The sequence below is a fragment of the Ranitomeya variabilis genome, chromosome 2, assembly GCF_051348905.1.
Source record: "Ranitomeya variabilis isolate aRanVar5 chromosome 2, aRanVar5.hap1, whole genome shotgun sequence".
Lineage (NCBI taxonomy): Eukaryota > Metazoa > Chordata > Amphibia > Anura > Dendrobatidae > Ranitomeya > Ranitomeya variabilis.
In genome coordinates this window covers 1,068,656,821-1,068,683,343 of record NC_135233.1, presented here as the reverse complement: position 1 = coordinate 1,068,683,343, position 26,523 = coordinate 1,068,656,821, and the positions used below count along the sequence as shown (strand labels likewise).

At 46.9% G+C, this 26,523-nt stretch overlaps 1 protein-coding gene across 2 annotated transcripts in view; it reads left to right on the top strand.

Annotated features, from left to right (window-relative positions):
* Positions 1-3,668: 3,668 nt before the first annotated feature.
* Positions 3,669-26,523, top strand: part of ANKRD66 (ankyrin repeat domain 66) — a 31,966-nt gene continuing 9,111 nt past the window's right edge. For both annotated transcript variants that reach the window (XM_077293077.1, XM_077293076.1), the window contains exons 1-2: positions 3,669-3,830; positions 15,101-15,259. In XM_077293077.1, coding sequence (XP_077149192.1) covers positions 15,112-15,259 — 148 coding nt within the window. In that variant the 5' untranslated portion in view covers positions 3,669-3,830; positions 15,101-15,111. The remainder of the gene's footprint in view (positions 3,831-15,100; positions 15,260-26,523) is intronic.

Genomic DNA, 26,523 nt, shown 5'->3' with positions numbered 1-26,523 from the left:
TGTCTTCCTGCTATATAGTAAGCGGACCTCGATTTTGCTAAACCTATTTTCATACTACGTTTGTCATTTCATCTAAAATCACCGCCAATATATGTGGGGGCCTCTGTCTGCCTTTTGGGAAAATTTCTCTAGAGGTGAGCCAGGACTGTCTTTTCCTCTGCTAGGATTAGGTAGTTCTCCGGCTGGCGCTGGGCATCTAGGGATAAAAAACGTAGGCATGCTACCCGGCCACTTCTAGTTGTGTGGCAGGTTTAGTTCATGGTCAGTATAGTTTCCATCTTCCAAGAGCTAGTTCTCATATATGCTGGGCTATGTTCTCTCGCCATTGAGAATCATGACAGACCCCACATGATGTTCAATACTGTATAATGGCCCCACAGGATGCTCCATACTGTATAATGGCCACACATGATACTCCATACTGTATAATGGCCACACATGATGCTCCATACTGTATAATGGCCACACATGATGCTCCATACTGTAAAATGACCCCACATGATGTTCAATACTGTATAATGGCCACACATGATGCTCCATACTGTATAATGGCCACACATGATGCTCAATACTGTATAAGGGCCACACATGATGCTCCATACTGTATAATGGCCACACATGATGCTCTATACTGTATAATGGCCACACATGATGCTCAATACTGTATAATGGCCATTGGCCACACATGATGCTCCATACTGTATAATGGCCACACATGATGCTCAATACTGTATAATGGCCATTGGCCACACATGATGCTCCATACTGTATAATGGCCACACATGATGCTCCATACTGTATAATGGCCACACATGATGCTCCACACTGTATAATGACCCCACATGATGCTCAATACTGTATAATGGCCACACATGATGCTCCATACTGTATAATGGCCACACATGATGCTCAATACTGTATAATGGCCATTGGCCATACATGATGCTCCATACTGTATAATGGCCACACATGATGCTCCATACTGTATAATGACCCCACATGATGTTCAATACTGTATAATGGCCCTACATGATGCTCAATACTGTATAATGGCCACACATGATGCTCAATACTGTATAATGGCCCCACAGGATGCTCCATACTGTATAATGGCCACACATGATACTCCATACTGTATAATGGCCACACATGATGCTCCATACTGTATAATGGCCACACATGATGCTCCATACTGTAAAATGACCCCACATGATGTTCAATACTGTATAATGGCCACACATGATGCTCCATACTGTATAATGGCCACACATGATGCTCAATACTGTATAATGGCCACACATGATGCTCCATACTGTATAATTGCCACACATGATGCTCTATACTGTATAATGGCCACACATGATGCTCCATACTGTATAATGGGCACACATGATGCTCAATACTGTATAATGGCCATTGGCCACACATGATGCTCCATACTGTATAATGGCCACACATGATGCTCCATGCTGTATAATGGCCACACATGGTGCTCCATACTGTATAATGACCCCACATGATGTTCAATACTGTATTGTATTGTATTGTATGCATCGCTCATCTCCCTTCCATCCCATATGCATGGCTCATATTCCCCCCTGCTCCTGTATGCATGGCTCATATCCCCCCCTCCTGTATGCATGGCTCATCTCCCTCCCATCCCATATGCATGGCTCATATTCCCCCCTGCTCCTGTATGCATGGCTCATATTCCCCCCCTCCTGTATGCATGGCTCATCTCCCTCCCATCCCATATGCATGGCTCATATTCCCCCCTCCTCCTGTATGCATGGCTCATATTCCCCCCCTCCTGTATGCATGGCTCATATTCCCCCCTCCTGTATGCATGGCTCATATTCCCCCCTCCTGTATGCATGGCTCATATTCCCCCCCTCCTCCTGTATGCATGGCTCATATTCCCCTTCTCCTGTATGCATGGCTCATAATCCCCCCCCTGTATGCATGGCTCATAATTCCCGCCCACCTCTTGTATGCATGGCTCATATTCCACCCCCCCTCCTGTATGCATGGCTCATATTCCCCCCTGTATGCATGGCTCATCTCTCAACCCCCCCGCTCCTGCTCCCGCTCCCATCGTGCATGGCTTGGCTCCCCATCCTCCTTCATCCCCCCGTCCCCTGTTCCCCCGTCCCTCATACTCACCTTTCCCACACCGCACGGCCGCGCCGAACATCCCTCTAGCTCTGTCCCGACTCCCGGCGCAGCACCTTCTTCCTGCGTGAGCGGTCATGTGGTACTGCTCATTAAGGTCATGAATATGCCCATATTCATGACCTTAATGAGTGGTACCACGTGACCGCTCATTCAGGACGAGCTGTGCAGACGCTGAGACCAGGCATCGCTGGAGCAGGGTGAGTATGACGTCTTCAATGAGGGTGGGTGGTAGGCAGGCAGGCGGGCGGGCGGCCGGGGGGGGGCGGTCGGTCAGGAGGTGACCCAGGACTTAAATTAAAAAAACAAAAAAAAACAAACAAACCTTGCTCGGGTGCCCCCCCCCCCCGCATCGTCCCGCCCTAGGCACGTGCCCTCAGGTGCCTAGTGGCAAATACGGCCCTGCTTGTACTGAAGAACAGCTGTTTTAGTTTTTAGCTGTCAAGGTTATGACGGACAATAAACTTTATGCTGTTTTGATATAAAAACTCTGTGCTGGGTTCTATCCAAGCAGCTACCAAAGAGCTGAACCCATGCAATATGTTTTAAGTGAGGTTGACAACGTCTAGTTGGAATGTGGCTGGAAGCATGCAAATTGCAGACTTGCAGTCGCGTGACTGCCTGCTCTCACCGGTAACGCCGGCAAACCATGACATTGCATGGTGTGCACACTGTAAGAACTCAGAAGTCTACAGTCACATAGAGTGACTCCTTTAAGGCCGGGTCCAAATGAACCTATAAAAAAATGTTTTCATTTGTGTGGCAAGCATGTGTCCGTATTTTATATATGATCAGATGCCACTTTTTATGTTAATAATGGCAGTGTGCATGCTGTGATTTTTTTTCACATGGACAGTTGGTGCATGTGGAAGGACTGTCATCTTAACAGCTTTATTGGAGTTACATTGGTCCTAGTGCTAGAGCTTTATAAGGGCCCTTTGCAGTCTAATAGCTCATCATAATGCACAATTCCTCATGCTTTGCGGATGGTAGAGGCCCCCTTACCTTTTGGGCCCATGTTCTGCTGCACAGGTTGTACCAATGGTATATCCGCCCCTTTGGGGCTGTCCGATTTTTACACACAGCACTTGTCTGTATAATGCACTTTCATGACCGAGTCATAAAAAGCAGAATTAGAAAATCACGTCGCTATGCAAAGCAGAACTTGTGGCAATAAAGCCCTGCAGGAAATGCAGAACTGTCTCCATTTTTTTTCAAAGGAAACCCACTTGTGGAGGAGGCAAATAATTTCATAAATTTCCTGCCACTTACAGAATGTTGTCAACCCCCCCTGTCCAGTTACATTTATTAGAGAATTGGGACAGGGATATCATAGACAATATTATGTGAACTGCCAGGAAAAATGTATGCGGATGTATAGACATATTTTAAATGTTTGATCATCCAGGATAATTATCTGATAATCTAGCAATTACCATCTTTCCTTAACATGGAAGTTTATGCAATTGTTTACAGAGATTTCCACAAGAGCAGAGCAGCATTGAGAGGCGGCAGTCACACAATAGGGAGGAGAGAGTTTCCATGGTGGCCTCCAACAACAAAAGACGCCCTCCCTGAACTTCTGTACTGTTCTCCTCTCGTCACTCTGAAAATCTGTGTGGAAACATCATAATGCTTCTCTACAACTGCAGGACACAGTAAGGAACATCTTTCTTTGCAGGTTTTCTGAATCCCTATGCTGCTGTGTCTATAAGTGCTTCTCACTAAATTAGAATATCATCAACAAGTTAATTCATTTCAGTTCTTCAATACAAAAAGTGAAACTCCTATATTCTATAGAGTCATTTCACACAGAGTGATCTATTTCACCTGTTTATTTCTGTTAATGTTGATGATTATGGCTTACAGCCAATGAAAACCCAAAAGTCATTATCTCAGTAAATTAGAATACTTTATAACACCAGCTTGAAAAATGATTTCAAAATCCAAAATGTTGGTCTACTGAAATGTATGTTCAGTAAATGCACTCAATGCTTGGTCGGAGCTCCTTTTGCATCAATTACTGCATCAATGCGGGGTGGCATGGAGGCGATCAGCCTGTGGCACTGCTGAGAGGTTATGGAAGCCCAGGTTGCTTTGATAGCAGCCTTCGGCTCGTCTGCATTGTTGGGTCTGGTGTCTCTCATCTTCCTCTTGACAATACCCCTTACATTCTCTATGGGGTTAAGGTCAGGCGAGTTTGCTGCCAATCAACCACAACGATACTGTTTTTAAGCCAGGTATTGGTACTTTTGGCAGTGTAGACAGGGGCCAAGTCCTCCTGGAGAATGACATTTCCATCTCCAAAAAGCTTGTCGGCAGAGGGAAGCATGAAGTTCTCTAAAATAATGGCTACTCTCCAAAAACACCATGTTGTCCATTATAATTGTGTAGATGATTTTTAGTTATGTGTCCCCAGTGATCTTGTCAGTCAAGCAAGAAATAGGTCACAGCTCAGTCCATCAAATATAAAAAGGTCAGCACATCTTACTGTGTCAAAATGTTTGTATCCAGGTTGGGAACGACTGCTTAAGTGGCACTTAATTGGAAGATGTCAGTGTCAATTAATTCATAGCTAAATTAAAAGAATTCTCCCATGGATAAATATGACTGCAGTGCCCCAGAGTCTGGTGGTTGCAGTAACGTCGCTCTTCCACCAGGGGGAGTGATGGTACGTCTGATTGTACTAAAAGGGTTCACCTTGACAGGTATCACAGTCACACATTACACTTCACACTCCGGCCACCAGGGGGAGCAAAAGGTCCTATCTACTAGGCCACTCCTCACACTTGAGTAAAACTGGGGGTTAGATAGGAAGTTAGGGAGAAAGCAGCCTGGGAGAGTTCCAGGGAGGACCTGTCAGGTGTGGGATCCTGACAGAGGCCTAGCGAGAGAAAGATCGTTACGGAGCCGCGCCTGCACTTCATTGCGGCGGTATCTTAAGAAAGGACAAGAAGCAAAGTATATTGTGGAGAAGTGAGAAACGGGATCACAGCAACAAAGGAGATAATACCGGGAGGAGTCGTGCCCTAAGATCGTGGCAACATCCTTCTGAGGCGTGTAGCCGGTGGCCGAAACACCGAGGCAGTACTGGCTCTACGCGTTACTTCAATCACGGCAGGGCAGTTGACTTTAGGTTGGCTGTCTCACCTTTTCACCTAAGCAGGCAACGGAGGCAAATTGTGGGAGAGGGGTGTCTCTAGGGTCCCTATAAAATAGCTCCAGGCCTACCCCCGTCATACGGGTGCGTCCTATCCAAACTGGGGGACGGAGAGAGAGAACATCAGAAACAGATACAAGAGTTGTGAGGACTATCCCGTGGTGCTCAGCAGGGAGGTACTACAACACACAGGCGCAAGTAGGAAGGCTACTGATTTCCACCTGCAAAGGGAACTCTGGATGTGCCTTCGGACCAGCCGGTCTCAGCAAGCCCTGTTAGCAGTGCTCTGGATTGTGGATGCCGAAGTCTACAGTAAAAGGTAAAGAGACTGCAACCTTGTGTCCTCGTTATTTACCGCAACCTGAACCACCACCACCTACACCTTTAATTGGACGCCCCTTAGCAGGGCCACGGACCGGGTCGGGCCACCGTGACATCCCCAGAACCGAGACAGAGGGACCCGGGAACCGAGTACCCCATTGCCCTGCGTCTGGGGGCGCTCCAAACTTGGCGTCACGAACAGAATCTACTTAAGCCTGAGAATCAGGTCATGTGTGCCTTGGAACTGTGACTGAATTGTGCTTGGATCGTGATTTATTGCAAAGACTGTGTACTGCCATTTGCCGCCAAAATCCGCCATTGCCGCGCCGTGCGGAGCGCGAGGGGAGGGGCCACAGCTTCGTGGGCGGAACCGGCCGCAAAGAGCGCGAAGCGGGAAGACGGGTGCCGTGCTGCCACCTGGAAAGCTGGAAGTGGAAACACAGTGGAGTGCTGACCCCGAAGGGACCCCCTACTTCTACCAGGTTAGCAGAAGCGAGGAGCGGCCATGTCCGACCCGGGAGGGGAGGCAGCGGTGGTCGCAGCCGCAGATGCAGAAGCCCCTCTGGGCCCCGCGGTAGGCGCAGCCGCGGGCCTGGTACCGCCACCGGGTCCCGCAGGGCCTGCCGCTCCCATCAGCCAGCCGGACACTGCCGCAGCTACGTCGGCCATAATGCCCTTCTCCATGCCATACATACCTGGAGCAGCCTGGCTCCCGCGATACTCTGGAGAATCGCATACACTAACTGACTTTAAAGAAGGGATCTGCAGCCTGTTTGAGTTTTATCCCCTGACAGAGCATCAGAAAGTTCACATGATAACGGGCCAACTATTTGGAGCGGCCCTGAGAGAAGTAAAGTCCTGGCCCGCTGCAGATAAGGGAACTGCGCAGCAAGTCTTTGCAAAGCTTAAAACCACCTTTGACACCTGCACCGCCACAGAAATTAAATTGACGTTCTATGGGTGCAAGCAGAGATAGCTTACGGGACTATGCCCTTAATCTCCAAGAGGACTTTGCGGGCCATCAAGCAGAATGATCCAAACGGCATGCAAGATGAGGATAAACTCTTAAAGGAGCGGTTCATCGAGGGGCTCCTGTGCAGTCACCAAAGGGCCCAACTGCACCTCATGGCTATGCAGAACCCTGACCTGACCTTCGCGCAATTTAAAGACAGAGCCATCCAGATGCTCCAGGAGCGACAGCCCAGCCGTGCAGTACTTCCTAGGCGTCAAGCTCTCACGTACCACCAGGAGATGGCATCAGATGCTCCAGTTTCTGCCGAGGCCGATGCCCAGATCCTAGAAGACGATTCCCCTGCCGGACTACGCCTCCAGATGCAGGAGCTGACCAATAGCGTTACTGCCTTAGCCCGGACCGTCCAGTCCCTACAGGAGGCCCCCAAGGAGAAGATCAAGCTGGCTTCCGGGCCGGAGGATGTTCCCTGGCAACGACAGAGGAGAATTCCGCCAACCAGACGCGATCGCTTTCACCAGGACGGACGACCCATCTGCCGCCGCTGCAACCAGGTGGGCCATGTTGCAAGGTACTGTCATTTAAACGAACAACCCCTGGGGCAGAGGGCCAACCCCCAGGAGTAGGACGACCAGGCCCGCAAAATTGGAGAGCCAAATACATTGGAGGACGACCAGTTCTCCCCATTGTGATCGACGGTATCCCCATGAACGCTTTGTTGGACACCGGTTCTCAGGTGACAACTATGCCTTACATCCTTTATAGACATTATTGGGAGGACACCGACATCACTCGTGGCCCCGATGATGATTTCACCATAATAGCCAGTAATGGTCAGCCATTGCCACAAGTGGGGTACAAAGAGGTCACCATTAAAGTGGGATGGGTAGAATTGGAGGCCCAAGGGATTGTAATTGTTGATATTGACTGGCGTGAATGTAACCCCATGATGACCATTGGTACTAATGTCATAGAAAATTGCCTTGCAGAAGTTATTGTCTTGTTACAGCAGGTAGCAGAAACAGCTGGCTACAGTGAGCAACGTGCCCTGCAGAAGGAAATCCAGGCTCTAATGCGGAGACAACAGGTAGAGCTGACTGGTGGTGAAATTGGTCGTGTCACCGTGAGTGATTCAACCCCCATTGCAATACCCCCAGGAGTGAAATGTTAATATGGTGTCGAGCAGCAATAGGCCTCAGGGGTAAAGACTATCAGGCCCTGGTAGAACCCGTATATTCGGATAATAGGCCTACCCTCCTGACCGCCAGGGGAATGGTTGAAGTCCGCAAGGGGAGGGTGCCAGTACGTGTCCTTAACTGTGGAGAGGAAGAGGTCCACCTAACCAAATATGCCACACTTGCCAAACTGTTTACTGTTGGTAATAATGCAGTACAGGCACCAGAACCCTTGGTTCCGTCCAACCAGGCGGAGAACAATGGCTCTGCAGGGCCAACGGTAGATTGGTGTCGGGAATTGCACGTGGGCACTGATTCTACCCCATCACACCAGAAGCAGGGGGCCTACAGGGTGGTTCATGAGTATGAGCGGGTATTCAGCAAGCACCCCCTAGATTTTGGACAGGTAAAAGGGATTCAACATCATATCCCCACAGGAGACCATCCACCTATAAAAGAGAGATGCCGTCCTGTACCCCCAGCTCATTATCAGTGTGCCAAAGACATGAAGGAGGCTGGGGTAGTGAGAGACAATTGTAGCCCCTGGGCAGCTCCATTAGTCCTCGTTAGGAAGAAGGATGGCACAATGAGGATGTGTGTTGATTATAGGCAGCTAAATCGCATTACACATAAGGATGCATACCCGCTACCTAGGATAGAGGAGTCCTTGGCTGTTTTAAAATCTGCTAACTACTTCTCTACCTTGGATCTCACCAGTGGGTACTGGCAGGTTCCCGTGGCAGAGGCGGACAAGGAAAAGACGGCCTTCACGACGCCGATGGGTCTCTGCGAGTTCAACTACATGCCCTTCGGGCTGTGCAACGCCCCGGGAACGTTCCAGAGGATGATGGAGTGCTGTCTGGGACACAAGAACTTTGAAACCGTGCTGCTATATCTGGACGATGTCATTGTCTTCTCCAAGACCTATGAAGACCATCTGAAGCACCTGGCCGAGGTGTTTGAAGCCCTGTCCAACTTTGGCTTAAAGGTGAAACCGTCCAAATGCCATCTGCTAAAACCCAAAGTGCAGTACCTGGGCCATGTGGTGAGTGCTGAAGGAGTGGCCCCAGACCCCGACAAGGTTACTGTGATCAAGGACTGGCCGAAGCCCAGCAACCTCCATGAAGTCCGGCAGTTCCTCGGGTTGGTAGGCTACCACAGGAGATTTATAAAGGGCTTCACCAAGAAAGCCGCGCCATTGCAAGACCTGTTGGTGGGCCAGTCCAAGAAGACCAAGTGTAGGAATACCCCATTTGACTGGAACGATGGACTGGAGGGATCCTTTACTTGTTTAAAGTCGGCGCTAACGGTAGAAGAGGTACTGGCCTACCCTGAATATGACCAACCGTTTGTGCTGTACATGGATGCCAGCAACGTGGGATTGGGAGCCGTGTTGTCCCAGGTCCAGAAAGGCAAGGAGAGGGTAATTGCTTTCGCCAGCAGGAAGCTTCGTCCCACTGAAAGGAACCCTGACAACTATAGTTCCTTTAAGCTGGAGTTCCTCGCCATAGTTTGGGCAGTGACGGAGAGGTTCAAGCACTACCTGGCCTCAGCGAAATTCACCGTCTTCACGGACAATAACCCCCTAACACACCTGGACACAGCAAAACTTGGCGCCTTGGAACAGCGGTGGATGGCCCGGTTGTCCAATTTTGACTTCACCATCAAGTACCGGGCAGGGCACAAGAATGCATTGTCCAGGATGCCCAACTTGCCGGAAACGGGAGAAGACTCGGAAGCACTTGAAGAGATAGAGTTGCCCGCGTTCCATCGCCCCAAGGCCACCCAGTGTTCCCATCATGTGGAGAATAGGCGCAAGAACAAGCAGGACGCCACACTAAATCCCCCACCCCACCACGGATGGGCAGAGACCCAGGACGGTGACCCTGCGGTCCGTCGGGTGAAAGAGCTCCTGACGCAGGCAGGTTTGCATCCCGGCCCAGATGATCCACAAGAGACACGACAACTGTGGAAGGGGAGAGGCAAACTGTTTATTCACGATGGTAAGTTGTGCCGAAGAAGCATCGACCCACGCACTCATGAGTTGGTATGGCAGATAGTAGTCCCACAGCAAGATGCGCCAATGGTTCTGGGAGCGTACCACGATGGGGCAGGACACTTCGGATAGAGGAAGTTGGAGGGTCTACTCCGCGGGAGGTTCTACTGGATTGGTATGAAGAAAGCCATCGAGAAGTGGTGTCGAGAGTGTGACCCATGTTGCCTACGCTGGAAGGACCATGACAGCCAAAGGGCTCCCTTGCAGCCTATCATCACCAAACGGCCGCTTGAGCTGGTCGCGCTAGACCACGTGAAACTAACACCCAGCCGGTCAGGCTATGTCTACGTTCTTACCATCGTGGACCACTACTCTAGGTTCCTGGTAGTTGTGCCGGTCAAAGATCTGACAGCCCGAACGGCTGGCAAAGCCTCCCAGCAGTACTTTTGTAGGCCGCATGGGTCCACGGAGAAGGTGCTGACCGATCAAGGGCCAGCATTCGAGGCGGAGGTATTCCAGGAATTCTGCAGTTTATACGGGTGTAAGAAGATCAGAACAACGCCGTATCACCCACAGACTAACGGGATGTGCGAGAAGATGAACCAAGTGGTAATCGACTTACTGAAGACATTACCTGTGGAAGAACGGAACTTGTGGCCAACCAAGTTGCCTGACTTGGTAGATATGTACAACCACATCCCGGTGAATTCCACCAATTGTACTCCAGCCTACCTCATGCGAGGGAGATCTAGCAAATTACCTGTTGACCTAGACATGGGGGTCCTAATCCCCGAAGACACCTCGCCAAATGCAGATTGGGATACAGAAAGGCAGCAAAGGTACCGCAAAATACAGGAATGCGTGGAAAGAAGTTTAACCCAAGCCCGACAAAAACAAGAAAGGGACTACAACCAGCATGCTCCTGCAATTCCCTTGTCACCCGGTGAGCAAGTGTTCAAATGGAAGAGAAGATTACATAAGCTTGACGATCAATGGGAGGCGGAACCATATACCATCCTGCCATCCGATTTTGACAATACAAAGGTCTGTCTCATCAGCAAAGATGGGGGAGAGACTTCAACGGCAATATCCAGAGACCACCTCAAAATATGCCCTGATAAGTTGAGAGATAGGGAAACAGACCCAGGGACATCTCCGCCCGTGGAAGAGGAGAAGATGATACACACTGTTCTTGGCGATTTTCCCCAGTCTTGGACTCAAATCAATCAGGCCATCGTGGTACCTGTTTTAACGTTTCGCCAGCTGAAGCCGCCGGAACCAAATGTGATGCCGGATCATCCGGAGCCTCAGTCACAGCAGATTCCACCAGAGGATACCATGCCAATAGATGAGCCGGCTGGTTCCCCCTCCGCTATCGGTGAACCTGCCATGCCCACAATTAGTAGCAGCAGTCGTGAGAGCTCCAGTATACCAGTGCTACCCAGACTCACCAGAAGTGTAGCTAGAAGACAGTGCATCACACCAGCGATAGCAAGCACAGCGGGAACTGTTAGGTCATTAGCAACCCCTGCACTGCGGAGGTCTACACGTAGCACCAAGAATCAAACCCCAATTTGCTACAAAACTTGGAAATATTAACGGGTGCTGCTGTTTGGTTAAAAATGTTTGTGTATATATATCTTTGTTACAGATTTAAAATGGACAATGGAGTAATGGACAGTGAATTGCTCCAAAAACTTTCAAAAGGGATCCCTTTGTTTACCCGGGATCCCTGCTGTTTCAAAGTTTGCACCCACTGAACTGGGAATCATGAACTGTGCATGACCAAGATGTTCGCAACGTTCAAGTGTCCTCACCTCCCATAAAGGGAAGCACTGTTATATTTACTTGTTCATAGCATTTAAAAAAATTTGTATGTCTTTTACTAACATGTATTGTTGTTCTTCTTTTCCCAGTCCGGGAGTACTGGATTTAACGGGGGGGGGAGTGCAGCGCCCCAGAGTCTGGTGGTTGCAGTAACGTCGCTCTTCCACCAGGGGGAGTGATGGTACGTCTGATTGTACTAAAAGGGTTCACCTTGACAGGTATCACAGTCACACATTACACTTCACACTCCGGCCACCAGGGGGAGCAAAAGGTCCTATCTACTAGGCCACTCCTCACACTTGGGTAAAACTGGGGGTTAGATAGGAAGTTAGGGAGAAAGCAGCCTGGGAGAGTTCCAGGGAGGACCTGTCAGGTGTGGGATCCTGACAGAGGCCTAGCGAGAGACAGATCGTTACGGAGCCGCGCCTGCACTTCATTGCGGCGGTATCTTAAGAAAGGACAAGAAGCAAAGTATATTGTGGAGAAGTGAGAAACGGGATCACAGCAACAAAGGAGATAATACCGGGAGGAGTCATGCCCTAAGATCGTGGCAACATCCTTCTGAGGCGTGTAGCCGGTGGCCGGAACACCGAGGGAGTACTGGCTCTACGCTTTACTTCAATCACGGCAGGGCAGTTGACTTTAGGTTGGCTGTCTCACCTTTTCACCTAAGCAGGCAACGGAGGCAAATTGTGGGAGAGGGGTGTCTCTAGGGTCCCTATAAAATAGCTCCAGGCCTACCCCCATCATATGGGTGCGTCCTATCCAAACTGGGAGACGGAGAGAGAGAACATCAGAAACAGATACAAGAGTTGTGAGGACTATCCCGTGGTGCTCAGCAGGGAGGTACTACAACACACAGGCGCAAGTAGGAAGGCTACTGATTTCCACCTGCAAAGGGAACTCTGGATGTGACTTCAGACCGGCCGGTCTCAGCAAGCCCTGTTAGCAGTGCTCTGGATTGTGGATGCCGAAGTCTACAGTAAAAGGTAAAGAGACTGCAACCTTGTGTCCTCGTTATTTACCGCAACCTAAACCACCACCAACTACACCTTTAATTGGACGCCCCTTAGCAGGGCCACGGACCGGGTCGGGCCACCGTGACATCCCCAGAACCGAGACAGAGGGACCCGGTACCGAGTACCCCATTGCCCTGCGTCTGGGGGCGCTCCATGACCTTCCTCCTGTCATGACGCCCTCTGCTGTTCTTCTGATTCTGTCTCAGAACGTCCTCCTTATGTGCTTAGCGCAGGTGGTCACACATGCTCAGTATAGTTCAGTCCTAACTTCTAAATTAGCAAAACCTCCCAATCAAGACAGCAGATCTTCTTTTTTTAATTACTCTAGTTGAGAAGTTATCATGTTGTGCAAAATCTAACCGAGAAATATAATATTGATTTACTGTGTAATCCCTATAAGACTGATATTTATCGGCAGATCTCGCAGCCACTAACAATCTAATATGTATGGTTCATTCTTACCTTCCTTGCGCTTGTATTCTTCGGAAAACTCAATTCACTATTCTGGACTCGCTCTATGATGCTTTCTTGACCTCAGTGAAGGTTTTGATCAACCAAATATTTTCTGCTTTACAACCGAAATTCCTGACCATACGTCTGACGATCAGAACCAACAGCCTCATATACACCGGTAATTTAATGTAGACCCCCATGACATACTGTAGGTAATATCTTCTGAAATAGCGCACCGATACCACCGCGGTCCAGAAATTGGAGACATCGGGGTAAGAAGTCTGTACATTTCTTCCCTTGTAAATGTTCCCCGTCACCTGTGTTTAGGAAAGGGTTACCAGCTGTTCACGATTTCACAGGGGTCTGTAAAAATAGGGCGAGTCTATGAATTTTTTTAAACAATTTTGTACAGAATACCATGACTGCAATTTTTATCATTTTACAGATCACAGTAAATGCTCCCAAGGTATTCAGGTTAGTAGTATCAGCTGAAAACTTGTATGTACCAGTAACTTACAGGGAATCTGCCAGCAGGATTTCACCCCCAAACTATTTATATGAGCATGTAGATCTTCCAAAGACAAGTCCAGCAATACCTTTATATGACCAGTCTGTTCCTCTGTTACTGATAAATCAGGGTTTTTAAAGATATTCAAATGAGGTAGAAAAGCTATTTGTAGATCTGAAGCCTTTGTCACTCCAGCTCTATTACCCGCCCAGTGCCACCTTCTCCTGCTAAACTGATGGCTCCAGTTATGTTATTTTTGGACTAGTTGTCCTACAATATATAAAAAATCAAGTTGGAAATTCTGCTGCAGAAATCACAGCAACTCAACCATAAAGTGGAGACCACGTAACATTACAGAACGGGGTCACCGTGCGCTGAGGAGCAGAGGGCAGGAATGTCACTACCGCCCTGCTGACTCCATAACGGCAGAGTCCAGACCTCCTCTTGTATTAACATCAACACAAACGCTGCGCCCCGGCTGGGAACTTCATGGCCGAGCAGCTTCATGCAGCCTTACATTACCAAGCACAATGCCGAGCATCGGATGGAGTGGTGTAAAGCCGCCACCACTGGACTCTGGAGAAAACGTGTTCTGTGCAGTGACGGATCTCACTTCTCTATCTGGCGGCTGATGGAGGAGTCTGGGTTTTGTGAATGTCAGAACGTTACCCCCAACTGCATTGTGCCCACTGTACAGTTTGGTGGAGGAGGGATAATGCTATTGGCTTGTTTTTCAGGGGTCGGCCTCGGCCCTTTTCTTCCAGTGAAATTAAATCTTAATACTTCAGCACAAGACATTGTGGACAATTGTACCTTCTGGCTTTTTGGGAACAGTTTGGAGAAGACCCTTTTCTGTTCCCCAGGACTGTGCCCAGCACACAAGGTCGATAACAGCGTGGTTGGGGGAGTTTGACGGAAGAAGATGAGCGGCTGCACAGAGCCTGGACCTCAACACCACCCAAGGCATTTGGGATGAACTAGAAGGAGACTGTGAGCCCGGCCTCTCTGCAACATCAGGGTCTGACCTCTCAAATGCTCTTTTGGATGAAAGGGCAAAACTTCCCACAAACAAGTCCTAAATCTTGTAGAAATTCTTCCCAGATGAGTGGGACCTGTTATATCTGCAGAGGGGCCGACTACATGTTAATGTCTAAGTATGGGAGGTCAGAAAAGCTTCTGTAGGTGTAATATGGAGGGAGCAAAATTGTTTTGTCAATATAGTGTATTTCTATACATATGGGCAGCGCGGTGGCTCAGTGGTTAGCACTGGAGTCCTGAGTTCAAATCCCACCAAGGACACCATCTGCAGGGAGTTTGTATGTTCTCCCCGTATTTGTGTGGGTTTCCTTCCAGTCCCTGAGGTCATTTAGATTGCGAGTCCCATTGGAGACAGCAATAATAATGTATGTAAAGCGGTGCAGAATATGATAATGCTATATAAGCAATGCATAGTAAAATATAGTAATGTTTATATTAGATTTTTTTCTCTTTGAAACTAGAAATTTACAAGATGGCAGACGTCACTGAGCTCCACCAAGCGGCTGCTCTTGGGGATTATGATTTGGTCTCTGAGATCTTGAAGAAAGGTCTTCATGACCCAAATCACAAAGATATTGACTGGAACGACAGGACCGCACTTCATTGGGCAGCAGCCAAAGGTAGATCCACATTGTACAGCAATCCCAAGCACATTAAGGAAATGTTCCAACATGGAACTTTACCCTAAATCATCATAGGATCCCAATAAAGCCATTTAGGCAGGGCCGGATTTAGACACAGTGGGGCCCTGGATAAAAGTTTAAAGTGGATCCCCAAATGGTCACATATTGCACATCACACAGAAACGTTTCTGCTGTATTTACATGCGCTGAGTTCAGGCTGTTAAACGAGTGTGAGCGACAATATTGAAGTCGTTCAATGCTTGTTTCCTGGCCTCTTTACTCCGGCTGAGGAAAACGATGGGGACAGATAGTCCTCGATACAGTATACTGCAGGTCCCATATAGTACAGATAATATAATGCACTGACCATGGTCCTATATACTGCAGCCCCCCTCAGAGTATACTGTATTCCCCCTCATAGAGTATAATGCAGCCCACCTCAGAGAGTATAATGCAGACTCCCTCAGAGAGTATACTGCAGCCCCCCTCAGAGAGTATAATGCAGCCGCCTCATAAAGTATAATGCAACCCCCTCATAGAGTATAATGCAGCCCACACACAGTATAATGCAGCCCCACTCATAGAGTATAATGCAGCCCCCTCATAGAGGAAAATGCAGGCCCCTCAGAGTATAATGCAGCCCCACACACCCAGTATAATGCAGCACCTCCACACACACAGAATAGTGCAGTCACCTTACACACAGTATAATGCAGCCCTCACACACAGTATAATGCAGCCTCCCACAACCAGTATTGTGCAGCCCCCTCACTCCCACTATAATGCAGCCCCCCAAACACAGTATAGTGCAGCCCCACACACAGTATAATGCAGCCTCCACACATACACAGTATAGTGCAGTCCCCCCACACACAGTATAATGCAGCCCCCCACATGCAGTATAATGCAGCCCCCACACACAATATAGTGCAGTCCCCCTACACAAAGTATAATGAAGCCCCCCACACACAGTATAGTGCAGCCCCCACACAGTATAATGCAGCCTCCCTACATACACAGTATAATGCAGCCCCCACACAGTATAATGCAGCCTCGCCACATACACAGCATAGTTATGCCCCCCACCACACAGTATAATGCAGCCTCCCCACATATACACAGTATAATGTAGGCTCCCCACATACACAGTATAATGCAGCCTCCCCACACACAGTATAATGCAGCCCCACACACATAATGCAGCCTCCCCACATACACAGTATAGTGCAGTCCCTCCACTCACAGTATAATGCAGCCCCCCCACATACAGTATAATGCAGCCCCCCCACACCACACTATAATGCATACACACACATACAATACTTGTCTCTCCTCGTTCCAGTGCTGCTTTAGCTTCTGCAGAGGGTCTCATCAGCTCCACTGCTGGTACACGCTGTCTCAGGCAGAGTGATGGGAGAGGAAGCATCATCTGACGCTCTCTCTCCTCCATCACTGCTCTCAACTGTATCGGTATCTGTGATGCCGATGAGTTGAATGCACGATGTGGGGGCCGGCGCCAGGCCCCTCTTACTCACGAGCCCCATAGAGGCCGTGTGGCATGCCACTGGCTGGGGGCCCCTGAGAAGCTGGGGCCCTAGGCAGCTGCCTGGTCTGCCTGCCCTTCATGTCAGCCCTGCATTTAGGTGACCTCCCCTGATGTTCAGTAGTATGAAAGGAAACTGGTACATGCAATGAGTACAGTACATTGATAGAGAAACCCTCAAAAAATGAATCGCTAGAGGCGAAAAATAATCTGAGAGGGAAAATTATTCTTAATTTTAGCAGCACTAAAGACCCATTCCCTTTTTAACAAGTCATAAAAGTAATCTTTGTTAGGTGATAGTTAAGTAATACTTATTAAAGTAACAGATGTTATGTAGTATTATTACTGTAAGTACTATGTGTATATTTCTATTCTATCCTATTCTAACCTATTCTATTCTATACTGTACACAGAATCTGCCGGCTTTTAATCTATCTATCTATCTATCTATCTATCTATCTATCTATCTATCTATCTATCTATCTATATGTTTTGAAGATTATTTTGTATTAAAATGATGTGTACAATTGTATTTTACAATGCGATTTTAACATGAGCTTTTACATAGAGAGAACTGTTGTATGTAAAACCTCATGTTAAAATCGCATGTCATACGGATGTTCCTTGGAAAAATCGCACGGAAATCGCATTACACTCGCATGACACTCGCATAGCACTCGTCCGTTTTTTCAGTCCAGATATCGGACCGTTTTTTTTCTTGCAAATGGGTATGAGCCCTTAGGCCATGTGCATACGTTCAGGATTTCTTGCAGAAATTTCCTGAAGAAAACCGGAAATTTTCTGCAAGAAATCCGCATTTTTTTTTTGCGTTTTTTTTCGCGTTTTTCTTAGCATTCTGCAAGCGTAATTAGCTTGTAGAATGCTAAAGTTTTCCAAGCGATCTGTAGCATCGCTTGGAAAACTGACTGACAGGTTGGTCACACTTGTCAAACATACTGTTTGACAAGTGTGACCAACTTTTTACTATAGATGCAGCTTATGCAGCATCTATAGTAATAGATAGAATGTTTAAAAATAATTAAAAAAATAAAAAAAATGGTTATACTCACCCAGACATCTCCTCAGCGGCGTCCGTTCCTCTTCCTATAGCTGCTGTGCGCGCAGGACCTTCCATGACGTCGCGGTCATGTGAGCGGTCACGTGAGCGGTCACATGACCGCTCACGACCAATCACAAGACAGTGACGTCATCGGCAGGTCCTTCACCGCACACCAGCTACAGAAACCGAAGCGGCAGCATGCAGCTGAGAGGCGGGAAGACATCGAGGGTGAGTATAGGACTATTTTTTATTTTAATTCTTTTTTTTTTGACCAATTATATGGTGTCCAGTCCGTGGAGGAGAGTCTCCTCTCCTCCACCCTGGGTACCAACCGCACATAATCTACTTACTTCCCGCATGGTGTGCAAAGCCCCGTGCGGGAAGTAAGCAGATCAATGGACTCCTAGGTGTGCGGAATCCCCGCAATTCCGCATTTTTAATGAACATGTTTCTTTTTTTTTCGCGATGCGATTTTTTCGCGAAAAAAATCGCAACATTTGCACAAAAAATGCGGAATACACTGTAAATAATAGGAGGCATATGTTAGCGTTTTTGTTGCGTTTTTATCACGTTTTTATAGCGAAAAAACGCGAAAAAAACGCTAAAAATCCTGAACGTGTGCACATGGCCTTAGTCATAGGATAACTGATGCATAAGTATAACAATCCAACATAAACACATTGTCTAAACAAAAGGACAATTACAATAGGTTAGAACAAAGTCAACGCCTATAAGTTGGAACCTGTGGCTGGACAGGAGAGAGGAACACATGTGATGGTGATAAAATAAATGCAATGCATGCAGTGAAGTGCACATATGATCCATATTATAATGGCCAGGAGTCAAAAGACAAAAAGATTTAAGCAAAAGCATGAAACCATGGAAAGGCACAAAATGTGCACATAATAAAAGCACATCCTATTTTTAGACAAGGAAGAAAAAAAACACTATGACTGGTACTGTTGTAGAAGCTGACACTGTTATGGGTGTACTATGACTGGCACTGTTGTAGAAGCTGACACTGTTATGGGTGCACTATGACTGACACTGTTATAGAATATGACACTGTTATGGGTGCACTATGACTGGCACTGTTGTAGAAGCTGACACTGTTATGGGTGCACTATGACTGGCACTGTTGTAGAAGCTGACACTGTTATGGGTGCACTATGACTGGCACTGTTGTAGAAGCTGACACTGTTATGGGTGCATTATCACTGGCACTGTTGAAGCTGACACTGTTATGGGTGCACTATGACTGGCACTGTTATAGAAGCTGACACTGTTATGGGTGCATTATACTCTATGAGGGGGAATACAGTATACTCTGAGGGGGGCTGCAGTATATAGGACCATGGTCAGTGCATTATATTATCTGTACTATATGGGACCTGCAGTATACTGTATCGAGGACTATCTGTCCCCATCGTTTTCCTCAGCCGGAGTAAAGAGGCCAGGAAACAAGCATTGAACGACTTCAATATTGTCGCTCACACTCGTTTAACAGCCTGAACTCAGCGCATGTAAATACAGCAGAAACGTTTCTGTGTGATGTGCAATATGTGACCATTTGGGGATCCACTTTAAACTTTTATCCAGGGCCCCACTGTGTCTAAATCCGGCCCTGCCTAAATGGCTTTATTAGGATCCTATGATGATTTAGGGTAAAGTTCCATGTTCATAGTGCACCCATAACAGTGTCATATTCTATAACAGTGGCAGTCATAGTGCACCCATAACAGTGTCATATTCTATAACAGTGCCAGTCATAGTGCACCCAAAACAGTGTCAGCTTCTACAACAGTGCCAGTCATAGTGCACCCATAACAGTGTCAGCTTCTACAACAGTGCCAGTCATAGTGCACCCATAACAGTGTCATATTCTATAACAGTGCCAGTCATAGTGCACCCAAAACAGTGTCAGCTTCTACAACAGTGCCAGTCATAGTGCACCCATAAGTGTCATATTCTATAACAGTGCCAGTCATAGTGCACCCAAAACAGTGTCAGCTTCTACAACAGTGCCAGTCATAGTGCACCCATAACAGTGTCAGCTTCTACAACAGTGCCAGTCATAGTGCACCCATAACAGTGTCAGCTTCTACAACAGTGCCAGTCATAGTGCACCCATAACAGTGTCAGCTTCTACAACAGTGCCAGTCATAGTGCACCCATAACAGTGTCATATTCTATAACAGTGCCAGTCATAGTGCACCCATAACAGTGTCATATTCTATAACAGTGCCAGTCATAGTGCACCCATAACAGTGTCAGCTTCTACAACAGTGCCAGTCATAATGCACCCATAACAGTGTTAGCTTCTACAACAGTGCCAGTCATAGTGCATCCATAACAGTGTCAGCTTCTACAACAGTGCCAGTCATAGTGCACCCATAACAGTGTCATATTCTATAACAGTGCCAGTCATAGTGCACCCATAACAGTGTCAGCTTCTACAACAGTCAGTCATAGTGAACCCATAACAGTGTCATATTCTATAACAGTGCCAGTCATAGTGCACCCATAACAGTGTCAGCTTCTACAACAGTGCCAGTCATAGTGCACCCATAACAGTGTCATATTATATATCAGTGCCAGTCATAGTGCACCCATAACAGTGTCATATTCTATAACAGTGCCAGTCATAGTGAACCCATAACAGTGTCATATTCTATATCAGTGCCAGTCATAGTGCACCCATAACAGTGTCATCTTCTATAACAGTGCCAGTCATAGTGCACCCATAACAGTGTCAGCTTCTATATCAGTGCCAGTCATAGTGCACCCATAACAGTGTCATATTCTATAACAGTGCCAGTCATAGTGAACCCATAACAGTGTCATATTCTATATCAGTGCCAGTCATAGTGCACCCATAACAGTGTCATCTTCTATAACAGTGCCAGTCATAGTGCACCCATAACAGTGTCAGCTTCTACAACAGTGCCAGTCATAGTGCACCCATAACAGTGTCATATTCTATAACAGTGCCATTCATAGTGCACCCATAACAGTGTCAGCTTCTACAACAGTGCCAGTCATAGTGCACCCATAACAGTGTCAGCTTCTACAACAGTGCCAGTCATAGTGCACCCATAACAGTGTCAGCTTCTACAACAGTGCCAGTCATAGTGCACCCATAACAGTGTCATATTCTATAACAGTGCCATTCATAGTGCACCCATAACAGTGTCAGCTTCTACAACAGTGCCAGTCATAGTGCACCCATAACAGTGTCAGCTTCTACAACAGTGCCAGTCATAGTGCACCCATAACAGTGTCAGCTTCTACAACAGTGCCAGTCATAGTGCACCCATAACAGTGTCATATTCTATAACAGTTCCAGTCATAGTGCACCCATAACAGTGTCAGCTTCTACAACAGTGCCAGTCATAATGCACCCATAACAGTGTCAGCTTCTACAACAGTGCCAGTCATAGTGCACCCATAACAGTGTCAGCTTCTACAACAGTGCCAGTCATAGTGCACCCATAACAGTGTCATATTCTATAACAGTGCCAGTCATAGTGCACCCATAACAGTGTCAGCTTCTACAACAGTGCCAGTCATAGTGAACCCATAACAGTGTCATATTCTATAACAGTGTCAGTCATAGTGTCCCCATAACAGTGTCATATTCTATAACAGTGCCAGTCATAGTGCACCCATAACAGTGTAAGCTTCTACAACAGTGCCAGTCATAGTGCACACATAACAGTGTCATATTCTATAACAGTGCCATTCATAGTGCACCCATAACAGTGTCAGCTTCTACAACAGTGCCAGTCATAGTGCACCCATAACAGTGTCAGCTTCTACAACAGTGCCAGTCATAGTGCACCCATAACAGTGTCAGCTTCTACAACAGTGCCAGTCATAGTGCACCCATAACAGTGTCATATTCTATAACAGTGCCAGTCATAGTGCACCCATAACAGTGTCAGCTTCTACAACAGTGCCAGTCATAATGCACCCATAACAGTGTCAGCTTCTACAACAGTGCCAGTCATAGGGCACCCATAACAGTGTCAGCTTCTACAACAGTGGCAGTCATAGTGCACCCATAACAGTGTCATATTCTATAACAGTGCCAGTCATAGTGCACCCATAACAGTGTCAGCTTCTACAACAGTGCCAGTCATAGTGAACCCATAACAGTGTCATATTCTATAACAGTGTCAGTCATAGTGTCCCCATAACAGTGTCATATTCTATAACAGTGCCAGTCATAGTGCACCCATAACAGTGTCAGCTTCTACAACAGTGCCAGTCATAGTGCACCCATAACAGTGTCATATTCTATATCAGTGCCAGTCATAGTGCACCCATAACAGTGTCATATTCTATAACAGTGCCAGTCATAGTGAACCCATAACAGTGTCATATTCTATATCAGTGCCAGTCATAGTGCACCCATAACAGTGTCATCTTCTATAACAGTGCCAGTCATAGTGAACCCATAACAGTGTCATATTCTATATCAGTGCCAGTCATAGTGCACCCATAACAGTGTCATATTCTATAACAGTGCCAGTCATAGTGCACCCATAAGTGTCAGCTTCTATAACAGTGCCAGTCATAGTGCACCCATAACAGTGTCATCTTCTATAACAGTGCCAGTCATAGTGAACCCATAACAGTGTCATATTCTATATCAGTGCCAGTCATAGTGCACCCATAACAGTGTCATATTCTATAACAGTGCCAGTCATAGTGCACCCATAAGTGTCAGCTTCTATAACAGTGCCAGTCATAGTGCACCCATAACAGTGTCAGCTTCTATAACAGTGCCAGTCATAGTGCACCCATAACAGTGTCATATTCTATAACAGTGCCAGTCATAGTGCACCCATACCAGCGTCAGCTTCTACAACAGTGCCAGTCATAGTGCACCCATAACAGTGTCAGCTTCTACAACAGTGCCAGTCATAGTGCACCCATAAGTGTCAGCTTCTACAACAGTGCCAGTCATAGTGCACCCATAACAGTGTCAGCTTCTACAACAGTGCCAGTCATAGTGCACCCATAACAGTGTCATATTCTATAACAGTGCCATTCATAGTGCACCCATATCAGTGTCAGCTTCTACAACAGTGCCAGTCATAGTGCACCCATAACAGTGTCAGCTTCTACAACAGTGCCAGTCATAGTGCACCCATAACAGTGTCAGCTTCTACAACAGTGCCAGTCATAGTGCACCCATAACAGTGTCATATTCTATAACAGTGCCAGTCATAGTGCACCCATAACAGTGTCAGCTTCAACAGTGCCAGTCATAATGCACCCATAACAGTGTCAGCTTCTACAACAGTGCCAGTCATAGTGCACCCATAACAGTGTCAGCTTCTACAACAGTGCCAGTCATAGTGCACCCATAACAGTGTCATATTCTATAACAGTGCCAGTCATAGTGCACCCATAACAGTGTCAGCTTCTACAATAGTGCCAGTCATAGTGAACCCATAACAGTGTCATATTCTATAACAGTGTCAGTCATAGTGTCCCCATAACAGTGTCATATTCTATAACTATGACTGGCACTGTTGTAGAAGCTGACACTGTTATGGGTGCACTATGAATGGCACTGTTATAGAATATGACACTGTTATGGGTGCACTATGACTGGCACTGTTGTAGAAGCTGACACTGTTATGGGTGCACTATGACTGGCACTGTTGTAGAAGCTGACACTGTTATGGGTGCACTATGACTGGCACTGTTGTAGAAGCTGACACTGTTATGGGTGCACTATGACTGGCACTGTTGTAGAAGCTGACGCTGGTATGGGTGCACTATGACTGGCACTGTTATAGAATATGACACTGTTATGGGTGCACTATGACTGGCACTGTTATAGAATATGACACTGTTATGGGTGCACTATGACTGGCACTGTTATAGAAGCTGACACTGTTATGGGTGCACTATGACTGGCACTGTTATAGAAGCTGACACTTATGGGTGCACTATGACTGGCACTGTTGTAGAAGCTGACACTGTTATGGGTGCATTATCACTGGCACTGTTGAAGCTGACACTGTTATGGGTTCACTATGACTGGCACTGTTATAGAAGATGACACTGTTATGGGTGCACTATGACTGGCACTGATATAGAATATGACACTGTTATGGGTTCACTATGACTGGCACTGTTATAGAATATGACACTGTTATGGGTGCACTATGACTGGCACTGATATAGAATATGACACTGTTATGGGTGCACTATGACTGGCACTGTTGTAGAAGCTGACACTGTTATGGGTGCACTATGACTGGCACTGTTATAGAATATGACACTGTTATGGGGACACTATGACTGACACTGTTATAGAATATGACACTGTTATGGGTTCACTATGACTGGCACTGTTGTAGAAGCTGACACTGTTATGGGTGCACTATGACTGGCACTGTTATAGAATATGACACTGTTATGGGTGCACTATGACTGCCACTGTTGTAGAAGCTGACACTGTTATGGGTGCCCTATGACTGGCACTGTTGTAGAAGCTGACACTGTTATGGGTGCATTATGACTGGCACTGTTGTAGAAGCTGACACTGTTATGAGTGCACTATGACTGGCACTGTTATAGAATATGACACTGTTATGGGTGCACTATGACTGGCACTGTTGTAGAAGCTGACACTGTTATGGGTGCACTATGACTGGCACTGTTGTAGAAGCTGACACTGTTATGGGTGCACTATGACTGGCACTGTTGTAGAAGCTGACACTGTTATGGGTGCACTATGAATGGCACTGTTATAGAATATGACACTGTTATGTGTGCACTATGACTGGCACTGTTGTAGAAGCTTACACTGTTATGGGTGCACTATGACTGGCACTGTTATAGAATATGACACTGTTATGGGGACACTATGACTGACACTGTTATAGAATATGACACTGTTATGGGTTCACTATGACTGGCACTGTTGTAGAAGCTGACACTGTTATGGGTGCACTATGACTGGCACTGTTATAGAATATGACACTGTTATGGGTGCACTATGACTGGCACTGTTGTAGAAGCTGACACTGTTATGGGTGCACTATGACTGGCACTGTTGTAGAAGCTGACACTGTTATGGGTGCATTATGACTGGCACTGTTGTAGAAGCTGACACTGTTATGGGTGCACTATGACTGGAACTGTTATAGAATATGACACTGTTATGGGTGCACTATGACTGGCACTGTTGTAGAAGCTGACACTGTTATGGGTGCACTATGACTGGCACTGTTGTAGAAGCTGACACTGTTATGGGTGCACTATGAATGGCACTGTTATAGAATATGACACTGTTATGGGTGCACTATGACTGGCACTGTTGTAGAAGCTGACACTGTTATGGGTGCACTATGACTGGCACTGTTGTAGAAGCTGACGCTGGTATGGGTGCACTATGACTGGCACTGTTATAGAATATGACACTGTTATGGGTGCACTATGACTGGCACTGTTATAGAATATGACACTGTTATGGGTGCACTATGACTGGCACTGTTATAGAAGCTGACACTGTTATGGGTGCACTATGACTGGCACTGTTATAGAAGATGACACTGTTATGGGTGCACTATGACTGGCACTGATATAGAATATGACACTGTTATGGGTTCACTATGACTGGCACTGTTATAGAATATGACACTGTTATGGGTGCACTATGACTGGCACTGATATATAATATGACACTGTTATGGGTGCACTATGACTGTGACTGTTGTAGAAGCTGACACTGTTATGGGTGCACTATGACTGGCACTGTTATAGAATATGACACTGTTATGGGTGCACTATGACTGGCACTGTTGTAGAAGCTGACACTGTTATGGATGCACTATGACTGGCACTGTTGTAGAAGTTAACACTGTTATGGGTGCATTATGACTGGCACTGTTGTAGAAGCTGACACTGTTATGGGTGCATTATGACTGGCACTGTTATAGAATATGACACTGTTATGGGTGCACTATGACTGGCACTGTTGTAGAAGCTGACACTGTTATGGGTGCACTATGACTGGCACTGTTGTAGAAGCTGACACTGTTATGGGTGCACTATGACTGGCACTGTTGTAGAAGCTGACACTGTTATGGGTGCACTATGACTGGCACTGTTGTAGAAGCTGACACTGTTTTGGGTGCACTATGACTGGCACTGTTATAGAATATGACACTGTTATGGGTGCACTATGACTGGCACTGTTGTAGAAGCTGACACTGTTTTGGGTGCACTATGACTGGCACTGTTATAGAATATGACACTGTTATGGGTGCACTATGACTGGCACTGTTGTAGAAGCTGACACTGTTTTGGGTGCACTATGACTGGCACTGTTATAGAATATGACACTGTTATGGGTGCACTATGACTGGCACTGTTGTAGAAGCTGACACTGTTATGGGTGCACTATGACTGGCACTGTTGTAGAAGCTGACACTGGTATGGGTGCACTATGACTGGCACTGTTATAGAATATGACACTGTTATGGGTGCACTATGACTGCCACTGTTATAGAATATGACACTGTTATGGGTGCACTATGACTGGCACTGTTATAGAATATGACACTGTTATGGGTGCACTATGACTGCCACTGTTATAGAATATGACACTGTTATGGGTGCACTATGACTGGC